The sequence below is a fragment of the Silurus aristotelis genome (genome assembly GCF_946808225.1).
Source record: "Silurus aristotelis genome assembly, chromosome: 18".
Taxonomy (NCBI): Eukaryota; Metazoa; Chordata; class Actinopteri; order Siluriformes; family Siluridae; genus Silurus; species Silurus aristotelis.
In genome coordinates this window covers 15,065,764-15,086,119 of record NC_139591.1, presented here as the reverse complement: position 1 = coordinate 15,086,119, position 20,356 = coordinate 15,065,764, and the positions used below count along the sequence as shown (strand labels likewise).

Below are 20,356 nucleotides of genomic sequence, written 5' to 3'. Positions count from 1 at the left end.
TTTAGTTCAGTGTGGAGTACAAACAGGAAGACAAGTTAGATGAGATGGTTTATTGTATTTCAGGTTATAATCACAATTAAACAGCTTATGAATGGCCGCCTAGAATATTGTTTGCTTCTTCTTTTATTTTATGAAAAGGGACAGGTTTGGAGCGACACAATGGAAAGTAAATGATAATAAATTGTTCATTTTTTGGTGAACTAACACTTCAATATTTAAGCACAGACCTGACAAGGGTAAATCCAATGTTTACAGACACTTGTTGTATATTGTTGTACTAAATTATTTTAAGGATTTTAAAATCAACATGCTTGACCATGTTCTAGTTTAAAATCTGAGGACAATCATTTGAGTTTTATTAATCATTTACTTAGATAAGAAAATCTGTCAGAAAAGCCATTTCATCACCTTTATTTAATCCATTCACAATAAACACATTCATATTTCTAGTTATACCTACTATTGAAGTATTGAAATCGCCACTGTTTCTTGCTTTGTCACACTCATATGAATGGAGATTATTGCATTATTTTATGATTATTGTATGATTGTGTACATTACCTCCACAACATTTATGAATACATTTGGAGTTCCTGATTTTGTAACTGCCTAAAAATTTGTTGTGCATCTGCCCAACAGCTGGATCATTAAGTATCTTAAATACAATGGCTTTTGTAATCACAGATAAATACATTTAGTCTCGTTGGGTCACCCTGTAAGGCGGATTTCCCACCACTCATGTTTTTATGCTATATGAGGGGTTGCGGAAGTGTGATCAGAAGGTTGTGAGTTCAAATCCCAGCATCACTAAAAGCTGCCAATGCAGGCCATCGAGCCACTGAGATCATTGTAAGTCGCTCTGGATCAGGGCATCTGCCAAATGCCTTGCATATAAATGTACCTGTTAATGCAAGTGTACTGCTTTAGCAGGACAGTATTGTAAGTTCTCTTTTTTTGTGATCACTCCACCAACCTTTATTACGGCGATGATGTCAAATCGGAAAGTTCCGCCCTGATCGAACTGTAATAAAGTATTTAGTCATTATTTTCCGAAAACGCATTAATTAATTCTATGAATTTGGATTGTTTTTTATTGCGTGCATCTTATCAGGAAAATAATTACGTAATTTCGAAAATTTGGGAAAGATTCCTAATAGGGAGGCGTGATTAAAAAATGATAATAAATAAATGAAAACTAAATATGTAAATTCCTCAAACTATAAATTTTTATCCAAAAATAAATTGCGCCGTAAAAAAAATATGGACCCGAAGAATGACTTCTCTTTTCGCTTGCTGCATTATAACCCCGCCCCCTTCTCTGCATAAACCCGCCCCCTTCATTACATAATCCTGCCTGTTTAATGACGCAAACCCGTTAGTTTAACAGTAGAATCCTGCCTCCATTGTGACATAAGCACGCCTCCTTCGTGACGAACACTCTTGCGCCTAAAGTTAGGTTGTGAGCGCGGTGCGCTTTATAGCAACCGTTGCCCCGTGATTCGGCGCCATAGTCACCGTAGTCCTGGTGACTGTAACCCACCAACAACAACAACCAGCACCTCGCGCTCCATCCTTACCGCCTTCTGCCACCCTCATCATCCTCATCCTCATCCTCATCTCCACACCGTTCAGGTGAATATCTCGCGCTGTTTCGGGGGTTTTCTGTGTGTGTTTGCTATTTATGGGGGGGATTTTTTCCCCCTTACACGCCAACGCTTCGCTCCACAAATGAAACGATCCTCTGTATTGTTAATAGTGGCCACGTTTTCAGGTGCGCTCGGCTGCTAAAGCCGGCTAGCGACATGCCAATGATTTCCATCTCCGCTAACGACTAAGCTAGCTTAGCCACGACAGTCGTGTCCGTCTCGCGCGTCGCATCTCTCTCTCTCTCTCTCTCTCTCTCTCTCGTTAGTGAATATTTTTCTTTCTTTCTTTGTAGAATAAAGATGAACGTCTCTGTATAAATTAATCCCTATGAAATAAATCGTGCATTCATGAGCCACAAGCTGTTTCCTCTCCGAGCCCGGATTGTGTCAAAATGTAGTTGAAGCTGCCAGCATCATTTCTCGTGAAGGCGCAGGAAGGAGCAGGTGCTCGGAGGCAGGCGCTCAGCCTGGAAGCTCATCCTGGAAGCTCAATTCCTCGCAAACTGAAGTGAAATGATGCTCCACAGGATTGTTTTTACTCATTAAAACATTCACACGCCGCTTTAATTGGGAAAAAATGGCTTCTTTTTTTTGTCAGAATGAACCTATTTGTAGCTAGTTGACTAGCTGTAGCAGGTGTCCTAATGGGGGCTAATGAACTACGAGAGCTGGGAATGGATTTGTTTGAACAGAGCCAAATGCAGGTTTTATGTGTATATACGAATTCGGTTTGAAATGATATTGTGTTGATAGACAATGAAATAATAAAAGTGAAGAAAACGCCAGGCCAATGGCTAAACTAGCACAGGGTTCGCTCCGTATCTATTGTTATAGCTGGTATTAGCTTAGCATAGGCTAGCCTAGCTATCCAGGAATTACCCATTTGGTCTTTGTTTTTTTGTTTCTTTTTTGCTTGAGGAACATGCTGGTTGGATTTCTGCACTTTAGTTCAAGGCTGGAGATGTGCACCACTCATGTAGTTTATATGAATGGACATCAGTGCATGACTGTGATCAATTACATAACATGAGCTCAACAATTATAGTTTTGTGTACGTTTTTAATGTCTGGGCTTGTATCTGCTTAAAGTTGTGGTACATCTGCACAACAGCTGGATCATTAAGTAGCTTAAATACATTGGCTCTTCTGATGAATGTTTTTAAAATTTCATCAATATAATTAGTCTCTTTGGGTCACTCTGTAACTGATTTTCCTACCAGTCGTGTTTTTATGCTTTAGGAGGGTTTGCATGCTGCATGTGTTCTTAGTTCTGAGTTTAAGGCTTGCTCCATTTGGTGCACAGCTTTAATGTTCAAAGATCTAACTCTGTGTGGAATATAACATCTGGATCATTACAGATGTGACAATCAGCATAAAAAGAAAAAAAAACAACAACCTTATTTCTACAAATAACCTGCAGGATATTTGAAAACAATACCCTGTTGCTGAGAAATCTTTTTAAATAACTTCCAAAATGTCGTTTTATTTTATTGATACGAGACTCTACAGCCCACTGTAGATGCTGGGGGTGGGTTTAAGGTGATGATCCTATCTAAACTACAAAAAAAACAAAACAAAGTATGAATTTTGACACATGCCTTTTTTTATTTTTGCCCAAAAAGCAAACAAATACTAATTAATCTCACCACATCACTTGTCTTAAACATTGGTATAATATCAGTTGGGGGAACACTCATCTTCCTTATGTAACTCTATATATCACAGAATCTCTGGCACTGGATTTGGACTTTCTTGGCACAATGACCTGAAAGATCCTTATCCTGTATCGCACACATTTCTATTACATTATATTATTATTTCTTTAACCCCCCGTCAGAATTCCTCCCCATCTCAGTTTTGCAAACGGTTTCCCGGGATTGCATCAGAATCCTTAGCGAGAGGTGCCGCCACCTCTCCGGTCCCCCTGTTGTCTTCATTAGGCGGAGAAACAGCTGTGCACCATGAGCAGGTTGCGAAGACCTCGACAGGTGCTCACTAGGCCTACCTTGAGGGGGAGGATTGGGAAACGAATCATTCAGATCTACAATATGAGGTGTGATGTTTGATTCTCAAGTCACATTAAGCTGTTGTCAAAGTCGGGACTTTTTTTTATTTTGTTTTTATATTATTATTCTTAAAAATGGCACTTGTGATGGTAGAATTGGAAAATTTTCTTTCCAATGAATTATAGAAAGCAAAAGGGATAACGAGCGGCTTTTACGCCTGTTATTTGTATTGCACAGAGGTGGAGGGGGAAAAAAAAATACTTTATTTTTTTTCTCTCCTGTAACAGAACGAGTTTTTGGGGTGTATCCTGTTTTTTAGCCCATCATCTTCCCCCACATGTCCACACCTGCGGACAGGATGTCAGAAAGGGCTAGTTATCAGATCTCATTACTACTCGCCCAAAGGCAGGCGGAGAGCAAAAAATAGGGCAGTGCCACCTGTTCTTTGTATCCTGTTCCTTTTTCCAATCGCTTTAAGAGCCACTGACCTAGTGGGTTAATAATTCATATTGATTATTAGCCAGTTTGGGGCTTTGTGCGTATGTGATTGATGATGGTGGGGTTTTATTTATATATTTATTTTTAATCTGATCTTTTGTAATGAGGTGTAAGAAGAAATAATTGTACAGTCAGGTGAGTGTGTTTGCATTTAACAGGTGCTCTGGTAATATTCGATGCACTGGAGTAACCGCCTAATGATGTAAGGGCGTTCAAGAGAACCTTTCCAGCAAGGGTAGAAATTGGTCTAGAAAAGGGGGTTGCATATGATGTAGGGGTGTGTGTGTGTGAGAGAGAGAGAGAGAGAACGAGAGAGAATGAGAGAGAGAGAGAATGAGAGAGAGAGAGAGCGCGATGGAGGAAGGGTGGGTGGGAGGAAGGGAGAGTGAGTAAGAGTGAGCACTGCCCTCCTCTTGGCCCTTTGTTAGCACTTGGCTTTTGAGGCAGGCTGAGTTTGGGACTTAAGTGGGCCACAGGGGAGAACATGAATGCACGGAAGGTGCAGAGGGCCTTGGAGATGAGGGTGGGGGAGAAGGGAACGTGTAGGAGAAGCCGGGCAGGTGCCTGTTTGTGGCAAGTTTTCCGCCGATCCTCATCAGGGTGAGCCAGGGAGCAGGTGGCCTTTGTTTGAAGGCTCTAGTTTATTGTGCATGAGAATTCTGCAGGTCAAGCTGACTCTGTTTTCATGGCAATGGATCCAAATCTGTTTATTTGTTCCATCAGTAGACTAAAAATCTGGTTTTACGCACACTGCTAAACGCAGAGTGGAAATGATTGTTCTAAACAAAACAAAAAAAGAGCACCTGTATCCTCCAGGTAAATGATAAACAGGAGGCGAGGAGGAGGTGGAGGGAGACATGTTGCCATGAGCTCAGCCTCCAGGGAAAGTCTTTCAGGCTGTCTGTTAGCTGAAGGGGATAATTAGCCAGAAGAGACTTCGAATGTAATAATTCTCTTGCCAGCAGAACTTTTATGCAGCAAGAAACTCTGGATGAGGCTGCAAAGCTTTATCCTACAAGCACTCTTGGCTTTACAAATGTATGATGTCCACAAATTGTGATTGCAGTAGCAAATCCAAAGCCAGATGCGTGTATGTACCATTGCCTGGGTTCTCTGTATTATAGATGACAGCAGAAATGTTGTGTAGAAAAAAAAATTATTAAATAGAAAAAAAAAACACACACTTTTCTACAGGCAGGGTGCAGGTCATGCAGGTGAGCTGAAGGCAATGCTCATGCAGCATCACACACATCCCCTTCTTATATCTTCTCTTTTCATACTTCTGTCGTATTTGTATTGGTGTGGCAAGCGTCTGAGTGACTCTGTCACAAGAGCGCTTCGCCGAGGTGAATCACGATCCTGATTTTTCGAACACACTAGCCGCACACCAGGCTGATTGATGAATCACGGGGCTTTGTGATAATCTTGGATTTTGTAGACGTGTAATTTCGGTTAGCCCGCAGCTAGATTGGCAAAAGGGTTTGTAAAGGCTCAGGCTGGAGCATCGAGACCCCAAAGCGCAGAAACGCTTAATCATTAACTGCCTTTATTACTGTGGACACTGCGACAGGCTCCATTCATTTGCAGCTTTCAGAATGTGTAAAGAACTCTGGCTGATTCTCAGTTATTTTATCTTTGTTCTAATTCAGCAACCCTGTACGCGTCGGTCCTGTTTGAACCGGAATGCGCAATGTTTCGCGGCTTGAGTTTCGCAGAGTAACAACCGAGACACGGTTTTCGGCTGCATTCGCGTAGCACAGCTGGGACAGGTGTCTCCTTAACGTCACAGATGCAGCGATTCTTCAGGGCTTGAGCAGATGGACGCAGACTGATAAGCCCTTTCTATTTCCCAGCCATGCACTTTTTGCTCCATCTTTCTTTTACCAATCATTAATACCATGCGCGCACGCATCCACACTTTCAATGTTTTTCATTACGCGTGCCTAATTTGATTCTAGCTGCAAACGTGTAGTTTTTTTCTAATTTGGTAATAAAACACTGTCAGTTAAAAGAACAAGCGTAAGGTTCGTGCACTGGTTTCATTAGTTGTTTTCTTATAAATTGGGTTTTTTTTTCCCCAAGCATTAACACAGTACTATTTTGGATAATAAAATAAGTACCGGTAGTAATTTATGCGAATAAAATCCTTGCTAGACCAAATGAGACGCTGGATTTCTTTGCAGATTTCTAATTATTGCTCACTCATAGAGGGAGAGAAACAAGCTGAACTGTTGTTGCAATTGATGTAACAACTTGCCACTGTATACAGTGTACTATAAGAAATAGCCTTATGGTAATATAAAGGGAAAATCATGTTCATCGTGGTCATGCAACCATTTATAAGCTTATTTATTACATCTTACACCTTAAATGCACAAATCTCTTAGTGTCAATAATAATTTCAAAAGCCCACTGAGCATTGAGAAGAGACCCTAAAGCATTGTAGGTATTATAGTGCTCCCAAGACCGCTTACCTAGTAGATAGTTTTTAAGCTAATTATAGCACTTTAGGTAAATCCGGTCACTGCAGTATGCCTGACACATGAAACACAGCTTCAAGCTTTTCTGTAAATGCATCCATTGCATACAGCCATATAACCATTAAAACATAAGACAACCTAGTATGAACCTTTTTAAAATAAAGACTGTCAAGGGTCCTGTTTACTCCTGGCATGATCAGATAGCAGTAACTCTGTATACAAACTACACTCGCATCTGCCTGAGCAGTGTGTTCATATCAGCATTACATTATAATCCGACACATAATTCAACATCGATTTGTGCACAAAAAATAGCTATTGCTACAAACGTGGACTTACAACACAAACAGTTCAGCCTTAGCCCTGAGACGTTGCACATAGTACATAGATGATGTAAATAGCAGGAGGACATCTGAGCATTTGATCCGCTTTCTAGTGATTTTATGTGATACATTGTGGCTTTGCTTATCACATATGCTGTGTGACACTGCCTTATTAGAACAGATGGTAAAAAATTTGATTGTAATTCTAAATACTTTATATATTTATTTTTTATCCTTCTCCAATGTAGGCACCATGCAAACCCCAGAGGCTGGCACTGACTCCTCGTCCACAGTGCCCCTCCAGACCAGCGTGCCTGTGCAGCCTGCTGTTACCACCCAGCAGGTGCCCTCTCAGGTGCCCGTCCAGCAGGTCAGCTCCTCTCTGGTGCTGACATCACCATGCTGCACAGAGTATGCTTACTATTAACAGCAATGCGCAAAGGTCTTACGCCACCATTTGTTGTTTCAGCAATAAAATAATGATTATACTCTGCCTCCAATAACCCTAAATGGAATGGGACCCTTATTAATGTCATTGGTAGTATCTGTATTTATGCTACTATTTCATGGCAAAATGACTGCTGTGGAAAATGTCTATTACACCAGGTTTGTGCAGGACATGCTTAAGCATTATACATATACATAGAGTATATGTGTGTATATGTATATATAATATATACATATACACACATGTTCTATGAGTTTAATTCATTGAAACTTGATAATAAGACCAACTTTTATTCACATTCCATTCCAAATGCCAAAGATCACAGAATTTGATAGACAAAGAATTCATACTTTTCGCATCAGCAAGGCCACTCGCAAAGGGAAATCGTCAAACAAACTGGATACTCAAGATAGTCAAGCTAAAGAAATCTGAAGAATCAGGAATCAGGAGAGGACAAGGACAGGAAAGCCAAGAAAACTTTCACAATCTAACAAAGTTCTCAGAGTTTCTTCTTTGCAAGACCAGGAGTACTCCAGCAAGGACCTGGCTCAGCATCTGCCAGCTTTTTTCAGGATGCCAAATTGACCCTTCTACAGTCCAAAGAAGCGTGATGAGGAATGGTCTTCGCAGAAGCATAGCAGCCAAGAAACCACCTATTTGGAAGGTGAACAGGGTGAAAAGTGTATGATGTGCTAAATCTCTCAAATACTGGAATGAAGATAAATGAAAAAGAGTATCATGGCGTGATGAATCCAAGAGATTTTTGGGTCGACAATGAGTGAGAAGAAAATTTGTCGAGCGATGGAAGAGTGAGTGCTTGTGGCCTTCACTGAAACATGGTGTGGAGGGTCTGTCCTGTTTGGGGCTGCGTTTCTGCCAGTGATGTTGGTGACATTGATGTCATTAATGGGATCATGAATGGTGAAAAGTATAGACAGGTTTGAATTCCTCATGCCATCCCTTCTGAAAAGCAGGGTAAGAGCATATCCAAGCACAGTACTAATGTGAAATGATACTTGGAGAGAAAAAACCGGCAATAAAACTCTTGACAGTCATGGAATGTCCTCCACAAAGTCCAGGCTTAAATATTATAGAGGCAGAATGGGATTAGCTGGACACAGAAAGAAGTAAAAGATGAGCTGTTTTTTTGTACACATTTCCGGTGTTTGTTTTGTTTGTATCTTAAAAAAAATATGGATAGTCATTAAAACGTTGCTAAAACAACAAAGCTGATGGTGGACGTTAGGTTTAACAGTTTTGCTCTTTGAATCCTGCAGGCACAGACTGTTCAACAGGTGCAGCATGTGTACCCGACCCAAGTCCAGTATGTGGAGGAGAACAGCGGCGTCTACACCAACGGTACCATGTGAGTACACTGGCATGGCAAAATATCTCCTTGCTTAGTTTTTTAATGTATGCAGACACAGTTAACTGGGCCAATGAATATAGGCAACAATGCAAACGAGAATAATGATCGTATGGGTGGGGGGGATAGTATTTTATGTCCGGTTTGTGCAGCACTTTATTTTATGTCCATACCTGCATTCTCCTGATTCTTAAAGGATCTGTCATACTTTAATGGTAGTTAATCTGCCTAATAAAATGGAATATCCCCTGGAATATCATATTTCCAAATTCATATTTTTTTGTTTGTCTGCAACAACACAGTCACATGATTTGTGAGGTAAAGTGGGAACTTTAGCACATGGGGTGAAAGTCCGTTTTAGGAAAATCCCCCCTCAAAAAAAAGAAGCAACAGCAAATGGCGTTGTTGGCAAAACCCAAACCCTCCGATCCACCGGAGCTCGGCTTAATGCTTCGTTCAGTTCCCCTACAACAAAAGACACACATTCGCTCTTTGCATTGGTCTCAAGTGCTTTGCCCCGCTTTTTGTGCTGGAGGGATGAAGAAAGGCAAGAAACTTGTCAGAAAAACATGTTGGCGTTGACGGCAATTGAGCCACAGTGGGGGTGTAAAATATGCACAAGTCACCTGACAGTGACTGCTAGTATTGGCCAAGAGGTCTTAAAGAAGCCATCAGCTTGCTGTGCCGCGCTCGAGAGATGGAGAGCACTTCACTGAGATCATGCGTATGAAGTGAAGGACGTGCAGCTGATTTACAGATTGTACAATGAAACTCCTTCAACAAATGGCATGTCTGACCTATTTTCTTTTCATTAGGGTAAATATATTATAGGACTGAGTACACATTTCAGAGTATATATATTTTTTACCATGAATCATGTCAAGGATACACCTTTACTGATATTAGGCCTAAAGCAACCACTAGACTGAAAGGCAATACGTGGAAGTGAAAGCATAAATGCATTAACAATCGTTCACAAATTACCAAATGTTATTGTGAAGCGGGTGTTCTAAATATAAAAGTCAAACCAAGAGGAAGGTTGTCATCATATCAAAGCAGAGCACGCGCAGCGATTAATTACAACACTCACCTTGTGTGGTGAATCGGTTTCTAAAAACAGGTTCTCATGGATACAAAGATTTTATGACAAAATAAGCACTGCAGGCTGTTCAGCAGCGTTTAGAAGCATTATTTCTGTCATCTTTTCTTTCCTCCTATTTATCATTATATCAGGTTAAAATAGTGCCCAACCCTAGTGGTAGGTGCTAAACTGGTGGAAAAGAGATACCAATTAAAAATTTGTCAGCTGGTAGAAATATTCTGCTGTAGTTGTGCAAAGCTAGGAAACCTCATGTGTGCTGTAAAGCGTTACTTGGCACAAAACTGTTTGTTGCACAGAGTTGGCGTCGTGACTGCTCTGGCTTGTTCTTTTCACATTAAGAATCACAAAAAAAACGTGTGTAGCTGCCAAATCTTTCACCACGATTTCACCAGTGAATCTTTCACTATTTTTTTTTTTTTACTTTTTATTTTATATTACGAACAGCATACTATGTTGATATTACAGATTTAAGTTACGTTTACTCCCAAAAGTGAAACGTGTGGAGAAAAATCTATAAAAAAAAATAAATAAAAAAAACGGGCTTCAAGAAGCAAAGCAAAAAGCCTTGGAGAAGAAGAAAGAGAAGAAAAAAAGCTAACATTTTCTATAGACCTCCATATGTGCCATTTAATAAATTCTTGCTTGGTAATAGCATATATAATATCCTAAAACATTGACTGGAATGTAATAAACCGTATCCATAGATTATGCCAACCAGAATATCCATATACAGAAGAATGTTCATGACTGTTATACTGTTATAATTTTATCTATATTTGTTTATTTCTATGTAGACGCACCTACTCGTACTCAGAGCCACAGCTGTACAGTCAGAACAGCAGTGGGAGCTACTTTGACACACAGGGTGCCACGCCCCAGGTGAGCACGGTGGTGACAACACACAGCTTGGCCAACAACGGCAGCACTAACGGCGGGCTGGCAATGGGCCTCACGGGTGGTCAGATCATCAGCAGCTCAGGAGCTTACTTGATCGGGGCAAACGCAATGGATGGCTCTGCCTCTCATACCGCAGCGCAGACCACCAGGGCCTCTCCTGCTACGGTACGAACACATTCATAAAAACAGCGAATAAATCCTAATTATTTGTGAGGATGAATAGTTAACCCTTAATGTTCTGTTTTGAGAACAAAAACTAATACAAATAAAACAATCTGCTTTACTCAAGATATTACATCATAAATGAGATTTGAATCGAATGAAAAGGATTTTTATTCCTTCGAACAGCTGTACAAACAAGCATAAGATATTTGTGGATTATTATTATTATTATTATTATTATTAATAAAATATATTGAATGTATAATTGAAATCAATATTTTACACCTTTTAAGTCATTACGATTAATACAAAACAGAACACGAGGGTTAAAATGGAACTTTAAATAAAGACTTTCTCTTCAAGCAGTGAGCTTACAAGATGATTACTAGATCAGTTTTGACCCCTGGTGGTAAGATGTGGTAGTGTTTCCTGAAAGACTTGTGTGCTTGTGTGTGTTGCTTTGCAGAAATGTTCAATGTTTCAAAGGAACACTTCCCCCAAACATGTCTTTGTGAAAATAAGTACACCTTCTGGCTTGATTCACATTTTTGGGTGAATTATTCCATTGAATAGCACGTATGTGAAGGTTTTTTTGTTTATGTGAAACTCCTTCCTGTGTGTGTCATTCGGTGGTCGGGAAGTTTGGCAGTTTTACTTTCTGCTAAACTGTACTGATTACTGCATATCATGGCGGTTTTTCAGTATGGGTCTCTGTCGCTACAGCCTTTGTTTTATTCCCACCCCCACCCTTCTTTTTTTTTTATTTTTCGTCCATTTTTTTCCCCTTTGCTTTTTGGTCTATCAGATTCAAATGGCGATTGAGACGCTCCAAAAGTCTGAGGGTTTGTCCAGTCAGAGAAGTTCACTGCTCAACAGCCACGTAAGTCACAAAAACATGACTATGATGCCTTCTTCTTTTTCATCACCTCCCCCTCTCCCGTTTATGCACTCTCCCCGTTTCTCCGTCTTTAGGTGTGGGGCTTAGGCAGCTTGCTTTATTTTATTTTGACACTTTCTTGGATGTCAGTTATTATAGCTAAAGCTTGAAGTTTTGCAAGTAGTGTTGGGCAATATATGAATTTTAGTCAGTGTTTTTAAGAATTTAGAAAATTTAGTTTAATTTCAAATTGAACTTTTAATAAAAGTGTGTACCATAGTACATCATTATTGTTAAAGATACGAGATTACATTAAATCACACGCAGCCCTACTTGCAAAAGTAAGAGCAAAATTTAAACAGTAGGGTCACACTAGGGTTAAAAGAAAAAAGAAAAGATTCTCTCATTTAGTTTCTTCTGATGATCGTCAGAATTAGCATACTCTACAATTGCAAAGGTAGAAATATAGCTGAAGATCATGTCCATGCTGTTCTACAGCTGCAATGGCTTTTGGATAACTATGAGACCGCAGAGGGCGTGAGTCTGCCTCGCTCTACACTCTACAGCCACTACCTGCGCCACTGCCAGGAGCAGAAGCTCGATCCGGTCAATGCTGCATCGTTTGGGAAACTCATTCGCTCCATCTTCATGGGCCTGCGCACACGCCGCCTCGGAACCAGGTACTTTGACCTGTAGCCACCTCGGAAGCCTTACTCTGATTTCTGTATCGATGAAAACCACACATCAGTGTGCTAACACTGTGTTCTGGATACAGAGGGAACTCCAAATATCATTATTATGGAATCCGCCTGAAACCAGACTCGCCTCTTAACCGGCTGCAGGAGGACATGCAGTATATGGCACTGCGGCAGCAGCCTGTACATCAGAAACAGAGGTACACTCCATTTTCCTTTAGAAACATTTCCTAATGTACTTATTATTAATTATAGTGTAAATCCTGAAAATACTTTTTGGATGTTATCCAATACAGTATGACATGATAGTAATCTTCAGTTATTCTCTATACTGTTAAAGTCCAAGATCTTTTGATTTATTAATATCATGATTTTTACAGGTTTAAGTCGGTGCAAAAGGCTGATGGTTTTATAGGAGACAACTACTCGAGCAGCGGGCATCACAATCCCAATGCTGCAGAGCAGACGGTCCTCGCACAGAGCCAGCACCACCAGCAGTTCCTGGGTAAGGAGCTCAGTAAGAACAGGTTCCGTTTTAAGGTTGTAACAACGGGAACGATTTTAATTAACACAGTTCAAACTTGCAGACGCATCACGGGCCATCCCTGAGTTTGTAGAACTCGATCTTGGAGAGAACGGAGTAGATGGTATCAGCATGGAGGACATTAAAGCACTTCAGATATTATACAGAGAACACTGTGAGGTAAGAGGTTATGGAGAGGATGATTTATAGATATATATATATTTTTTTGAGTTAGTACACCCCATAAAGGACTAAGAGCTGTCATTACATGTTGGTGTTGATGTTGAAAGTGTCTGTGAAGAATGCTTGGGACAATTTTGAATGGAAATGTTTCATATTTCCCATTGGCTCAAAGGCCATCTTAGACGTGGTGGTAAACCTCCAGTTTAGCTTGATAGAGAAGCTGTGGCAGACGTTCTGGCGCTATTGCCCTTCCAACTCAATAGAGGGCATCACCATGACAGAAAACAGGTGTGTTGCTTAATTTTACCTCTGCCCATACACCAGTGGCTCAAAATAGTAATCATGTTTTATAAATAAATTTTTTTTTTTTTTTTTTTTTTTTGGTATACAGTGGGATGAGTGAGATCGAGGGGCGTCTGCCACGTGCTAGGCTGTTGCTGTTATGCCAGAGTGAGGCTGTGCTCAAGTGGATGAACACCTGCGATCACCTGATGTACCAGGCTCTAGTAGAGATCCTCATCCCTGATGTCCTCAGACCCATTCCTAGTAAGCTTCCTTATAAAGTTTCCCAATGCATTTAAAGCAGGGGCCGCTTTACTGGATTGGTTGATCATCATCAGGATGAGTGTCTGCCAAACACTGTAAATGTAAAATAAATTCCACAGACTTTCTCTACATTATTGATCAAGCTTCTTGTTTTGATTGATTGAGATTCGGATTCAATCTAGATAACCAGTCAAACAAGCTAATCACATATTTATATATACACTATAACAATATTTAATAATGTTGACAATAATCACAAATACCATCATGAGCATGGAACATGTATATAGAAATATGAATTTAGATTTATATAAATATTTATACTAGTGTCTATGGTTTACTTTTGCAATAGTTGAATTGTTTGCCACTATTGAAAGTACTATACATACCTACACTATACCTTATCCTCCTTACTCAGAGCTCTCTTTTGCTTCTATCCAGGTGCCTTGACTCAAGCCATCCGTAACTTTGCCAAAAGCCTTGAGGGCTGGCTCGCCAATGCCATGAGCACCATTCCACAGAAGATGGTCCAGACCAAGGTTGGTGAAAAATAATTGCATAGATTCAGCAATTCATATTGTTACCTATAATTTGGTAACCTAAAATTAATCACGGAGTTATATAGTTAGAACGGTAATGAAACATGACTGTCTGCTGGTATAGGAATATAAGTAACCATAAGGTGGTGTGACACCATTTATCCCTGAATTGGAAGTGCTTATATAATGAATTCAGGTATAATGTATATATTGTGCATTTAATTGCATGTAACCTCTCCGTCTCATATACAACACTATTACCTGTTTTTAGTGCAACCCCGTTTTCTGTGCCTCAGGTATCCGCTGTTAGTGCCTTTGCGCAGACGCTGCGCCGATACACGTCTCTGAACCACTTGGCTCAGGCAGCACGTGCTGTGCTGCAAAACACCTCACAGATCAACCAGATGCTCAGTGACCTAAACCGCGTGGACTTCGCCAACGTGCAGGTGCATCTCAGTTCGTATGTCTCTTAGCTTGTGCTCATGGAGGGGGGTAACAAGCGATTTCCAGTGCACCAAACAGTATTCAGATATAAATAATGGTAACTCCCACATCTGAATTTGATTGTGTTTTTGTTATTCCCCTGCCATTGTTATTAATAAGTCATTGAACTTGAGCCATTGTGTAAGAATCAATAAATCATGTAGAGTAAACAATCAACTGACTGAGCCAAAGTGCATCCAAGTGTGAAATTCAGGCTGTAGTGATTGATTCAATATGGAGTTCACATCTTTAACAACTACTATATACCGGGGTAAAAAAAAAAGTTGTTGTTAAACCAGAATAACATTGATCGGTTTTCAGTGCGGAATACGTCTCGTACTTCTGCTAGCTCACTCGATGTAGTTAGTGATCTACAGCTTTTGATTTACCAAAGGGCATACAGCAAAACTGAGATCATGTATGCACTGGTAAAACATTTTGGCAAATAACATGTAAAAATAAACGTGATTCTTTGTTTTAGTACTTTGGCTAATAGTTACTTAATTATTTAATGATGGACCACTGACATACAAGATGCTAAAATAACTGCAAGTAATTGATTTGTGTAATGGTGTGATTTTATAATGAAATTGCTTCTGGATCAGTCCAGCGGTCAGCAGTAGCAGTAATTGTATGTGTGTGTATATGTGCAGGAGCAGGCATCATGGGTCTGCCAGTGTGAGGAGGGCATGGTGCAGCGACTCGAACAGGACTTTAAGGCTACGCTGCAGCAGCAGAGCTCCTTGGAGCAGTGGGCTGCCTGGCTGGACAATGTGGTCAGTCAAGTCCTCAAGCCATATGAGGACAGGCCGAGTTTCCCCAAAGCAGCCCGCCTGTTCCTGCTCAAGTGGTCATTTTATAGGCAAGCTCCAGCTTCTTATAACACAGTTCTTTCTCTGTTCTTCTTTTGTTTTTACTTAAGTTTATCTTAGTTGTCAATATGTCGAAATGTACATTTAAAATGCATGGAAATGGTCTACGCTGGTACCTGTTTTCGTTATTTGCGTATGATGTAATTTACCTTTTGAAAGTGCATATACAATTGAGAAAGCTTGGATGTTTTTGCTGATCTAAAAAGTGCTAATGTGTTTCAGAAGTAAATATCATTCTGAAAAAAGCAAGGATTGTCATGATTATTACAATCGTAATAAGACAATTTCCTCTAATAGTAAATAAAGTTCATAAACATATTTAATATTGGTACTGTTTTACAATATACAGTTTCTATTTGATTAGAAAATAAATCTCAGGTTTCTAGTTGTTACCTTGCAGCTCAATGGTGATCAGAGACTTGACCCTGCGCAGTGCTGCCAGCTTCGGCTCCTTCCACCTGATCCGGCTGCTCTACGACGAGTACATGTTCTACCTGGTGGAGCACCGCGTTGCCCAGGCAACTGGAGAGACTCCCATTGGGGTTATGGGAGAAGTACGTATTTTCCTAATGTCCATCCTTAATTTAGTACAACTTTTTTTTTTTTTATGTGATTTTCTATTTCGGATGTATTCTGCAGCCTGACTGATCACTCATTAGCTCCACTCATACCACATTTGTGTACCAATTCACAAATTTACTTGTTCAGGAAGTGTTTATTGATTCTGTGTAACAGCAGCTCTGACAGCAGTGCTAGCTGAGCTGTAATGCAGATGAAGTCAATAAGATCAGCCTAATGGCGTCTGTATGAGAGATTCAGCCATAGATTCTGTGTGGATGTTCAACATTTAACTGGAATGAACAAGTTAATTAGTACATTCATTGCAATCTTTGCGATGTGCTGATAAAATCTTTTAGCTTTGAGATGGTAACAGAAACCTGTTGGGCTGAATCACATCGCCATGCTATTGATTTATTTTATTCATAGAATGATCCTGATATTCAGCACATGCCTGGTGAAAAGAATAGACTGTATGAACCCAATGTTGTCAGTCCCCAGCCCCCAATCCCACTCATCAGTATCTCTAATGTACAGTTCACTAAAAAGTATTCAGACCCCTTTATTTAAAAAAAAAAATAATAATTTTAACTACCTGATACTACAGTTGTTCAAATATATGAACTTATTAAACTACGTCCCCTGGTGGTCTAGTGGTTAAGATGCAGCGCTCCCACCGCTACGTCCCCTGGTGGTCTAGTGGTTAAGATGCAGCGCTCCCACCGCTGCGACCCGGGTTCGATTCCCGGTCAGGGAACCATCCCCAGCCACTCTCAGTGCCGGTCCCAAGCCCGGATAAATTGGGGAGGGTTGCGTTAGGAAGGGCATCCAGCGTAAAACATGTGCCAAATCAAACGTGCGGAGGATCCGCTGTGGCGACCCCTAACGGGAGAAGCCGGAAAAAAAGTTTAGTTTTTTTATTAAACTACACTTAGTACCACATACGGGTCTAATGAAAACAGGATTCTAGAAATAACCTGAAATATCACATGAACATAAGTATGAGAGGAGTTGCCAAGAAGAATGGCAGAAAATCCCCTCATCTAGGTGTGCAAATCTTGTTGAAGATGCTTTAATTAAGTACTTATTAGATCTAAATACTTGCGTATATGCAAATTATTATTTTTGGTTTTTTTTTTATTATTATTAAATTTGACATTTCTAGAATTTTGTTTACAATTTGTCACTATGGGGTGCTGAGTCTGAATGATTGTAGTATCAGGCTGCAACATGATGAAAATGAAAGTTAAAGAGGTTTGAATACTTTCCGAATGCACAGTATATAAGGAAAGCCACGATACCTGATTAACCGCCCAATCACTGAAGTACTGAATATTTAGTTTGCCAATTTTTCTGCATGATCGGTCTTTACATTTTTTCTACATTTATTAGCTGTAATACCAACTGAATGGCCCAAGTAGCCGTTTTGGCATATCAATCCCACTTAAATAAACTTAAGCTCTTTCTGCACACACAGGATATAAAAATGTGTATCAAGGACAAGGTTTTTAAAATTGTAAAGTCCTGATTAGTGTGTAATGTATTTGTAAACAATTACTCTTGCCCTTTTTTCAGTTTGATGACCTAAATACCATGTCGCCCACTAACATCGATAAAGGTAAGCATGCAGAAACCTTGGCCTGCAAGCTGTTCATTTACAATCTGCATAAATTGTCTATTTTGGATTCTGGTTTGCTTCTCCTGTGCTGTACAGACATATTCTGTTTCTAAAAGGGGCAAATTAAGCATGCATTTAAATTGTCTTCATTATAACCTTTTAGAATTTTTTTTCCTCCTTCTATCAGATGAAATAAGCGAGATGGACAGCGAGCTGGATGAAGAGATGCAGGAGGCAGGAGAACCGCTTACCAAGCAAGAAAAAGCAGAGGCTGAGGTGATTCAGGTGTTGCAGGTGGGCACTATGGAAGATGGAAGCAGCGCCGTGGTTGGCGTGGTGCAGTCGGACATGCTTGGTACAATGGCAGTGCAGCAGCAGTCGACCATCCGTCACTGCAGCGGAGCCGGGAACACCTATGCCTCAGTGTGACACTTTCACCAGCTCTCAACATTTTTTTTCCCCCTATCCATTCATATGGTGAATCCATTCTTGGTTCTAATCATTTCCACTCCATCCTTCTCTTGTCAACATGAAACATTTTCTTATGTTCAGCAGGGTCTGATCACAATACATTAGCAGATGCTTCAGTCATGCACTGCCATTTTATGAATTTAATTTATGTGATCAGTCTTTTTAATTCAGAGCAACCCTTGAAGGAGAGAAGATGCTCAATGTTAGTCCCTACATCATAAAGAATCTTTTTTTTTTTTTTCCAATGACGAACACAATCCAAGCCACTAGCTTCACAAGAAGAAAAAAAAACAACACTGAATCTTAACATATTTGTACTGTACTGTTTTTTTTTCTATGTGTCTTTGTGTCAGAGTTGAAACTCTTGCTGTGTATTGTGCTGCTATGACCTCAAGCGAGCTGTCCAGAAATGTCCAGCCTCCTCCTTGAGCCGTTCACCTTGCCTTCTGTTTGAATCAGTCTCTTGATCTGGTCTTAGGAGAGGATTTGTTTCACATCCTCTACATATCCTGGTGAGCATTTCCAGTCCGTCCGCCGCCCCCCCCCCCAGTCATGGACCAAAAAAGAAAAAAGGTTTGGAAGTGTTGATATTGGCTATACCAGGCTGTCGTACAGCTTCATATCCTCCCTCTCACCTGTGCCGTGTTGTAAAACTGAGCTAACGTCAGGGATTTAATGTACCTCGGGTTCATGCTAGTGCCTTAACCCAGCAACAGCTTTTCCGTTACGCTGGAGCCACCTGCGTCGCACTGAGGGAGGCTGTTTCTTTTCTTCTAAGACGCTTGCTGCAAATAGTCACTGCTAGATATCTAATACCTGATCTCTACAACTTGGCTCGTGGCTGGATTTGTAGTCAGTCATCAACATGAATTTGAGTTGTTGATTTGATTGTTTAGTATGGGATTTGTGTGTGTCTGTCTTAAGTCATTTGTGTAACAGTCGCCCTACCTCACACCAGTGGTGCCAGCCGTTGGACGAACGCCCCACAAGTTTTGATGTGCGTTACGTCGTACTGTTTAATCTCATCCATTCATCAGTCATTCCCTTTGTTACACACTGGATATCTGTACAGGGGACCAAAACTTGCCATTTGCTATGATCTATACAAATAAATTATATAAATATATATTTAAAGGTTTAAGTATATATAGGATAAATCTGTTATTTTTTTTGTGTTGTAAAGCTGATTCTGAGCAGGTGGTGTTGCTTTTGTAGCGCTCTATTTTTTGACTGGTCGATCAGTGCACTGTTAAGGTACTATGCTCATCAACAGGAGATTTTGATATACGTCATACAGAGATTTGTGTGTGTGTGTGTGTAGGGTGGGGGCGTCCAGTTCATCTACCAGATGATTATATATATGAATATATTTAAAACTGGAAACTAGTCTGTGTAGCAGGAGTCCAGTAAAAGGCGCAGGCTATATCATGTACTGCTTTGTTTATTATAATTCCTGTTGTATTTGGACTTATTGATTGTTAAGAAAAAAAAAAACACACTGTCTTTAACTACTGTTAATTCTTTAATTTCAATTTTACTTTTTAAATATTTTTTATTAACACATTAAGTATTTGTCTGCAGACATGCGTACAGCATATTTTCACATTTGTTTCAGACTTTTGTATAGGGAGGTAAAGTATCATGGTCTTGTGTAGAGTAATTCATGAATTTTCTCTCAAAGTAACTAAAGCATGAGTTCGTTTTTTTTCCCCTCTTTTTCAACTCCTGAGTGCAATCTATAAAATGAAATATGAAAGAAGAAAAAAAAGTCACCTTGTATACAGCAATGATCTGACCAAAACTAAGGCAGCTGACAGGAAATACAGAGCTGGTGATATTAAATTGTGTAATTTTTTGCTACTTTTTCCCCACTGATGTTTTAATTTAATCCCTGTGTTAAGGCTTTTTTTTATTGTATCCTCTTGTGCCTGGAGTGAGGAGCTTTCAGCCAGCAGTTAGTTGAAAAAAGTGCTTTTGGTCCTGCATGCTTTTGTTGTGCTGCTACAATGTCAAGATTTTAGTTTTTATATATATATATATATATATATATATATATATATATAT

General features: G+C 39.9%; 1 protein-coding gene across 2 annotated transcripts; it reads left to right on the top strand.

Moving 5' to 3' along the window:
* The first annotated feature begins 1,421 nt into the window (after positions 1–1,421).
* On the top strand, positions 1,422–20,192 carry rfx3 (regulatory factor X, 3 (influences HLA class II expression)). 2 transcript variants are annotated; one of them, XM_083568336.1, is made up of 17 exons: positions 1,423–1,632; positions 7,201–7,322; positions 8,678–8,766; positions 10,663–10,930; positions 11,733–11,807; positions 12,303–12,484; positions 12,580–12,699; positions 12,880–13,004; positions 13,087–13,202; positions 13,378–13,493; positions 13,597–13,751; positions 14,193–14,290; positions 14,587–14,736; positions 15,427–15,635; positions 16,046–16,199; positions 17,779–17,821; positions 18,009–20,192. In XM_083568336.1, the coding sequence occupies exons 2-17, from the start codon at positions 7,206–7,208 to the stop codon at positions 18,248–18,250; spliced, it is 2,259 nt and encodes a 752-aa protein (XP_083424462.1). In that variant the 5' UTR covers positions 1,423–1,632; positions 7,201–7,205; the 3' UTR covers positions 18,251–20,192. The 2 variants fall into 2 exon arrangements, with proteins under 2 accessions (XP_083424463.1, XP_083424462.1); XM_083568337.1 differs by lacking the exon at positions 11,733–11,807 and having other exon boundaries at positions 1,422–1,632.
* Positions 20,193–20,356: the final 164 nt, after the last annotated feature.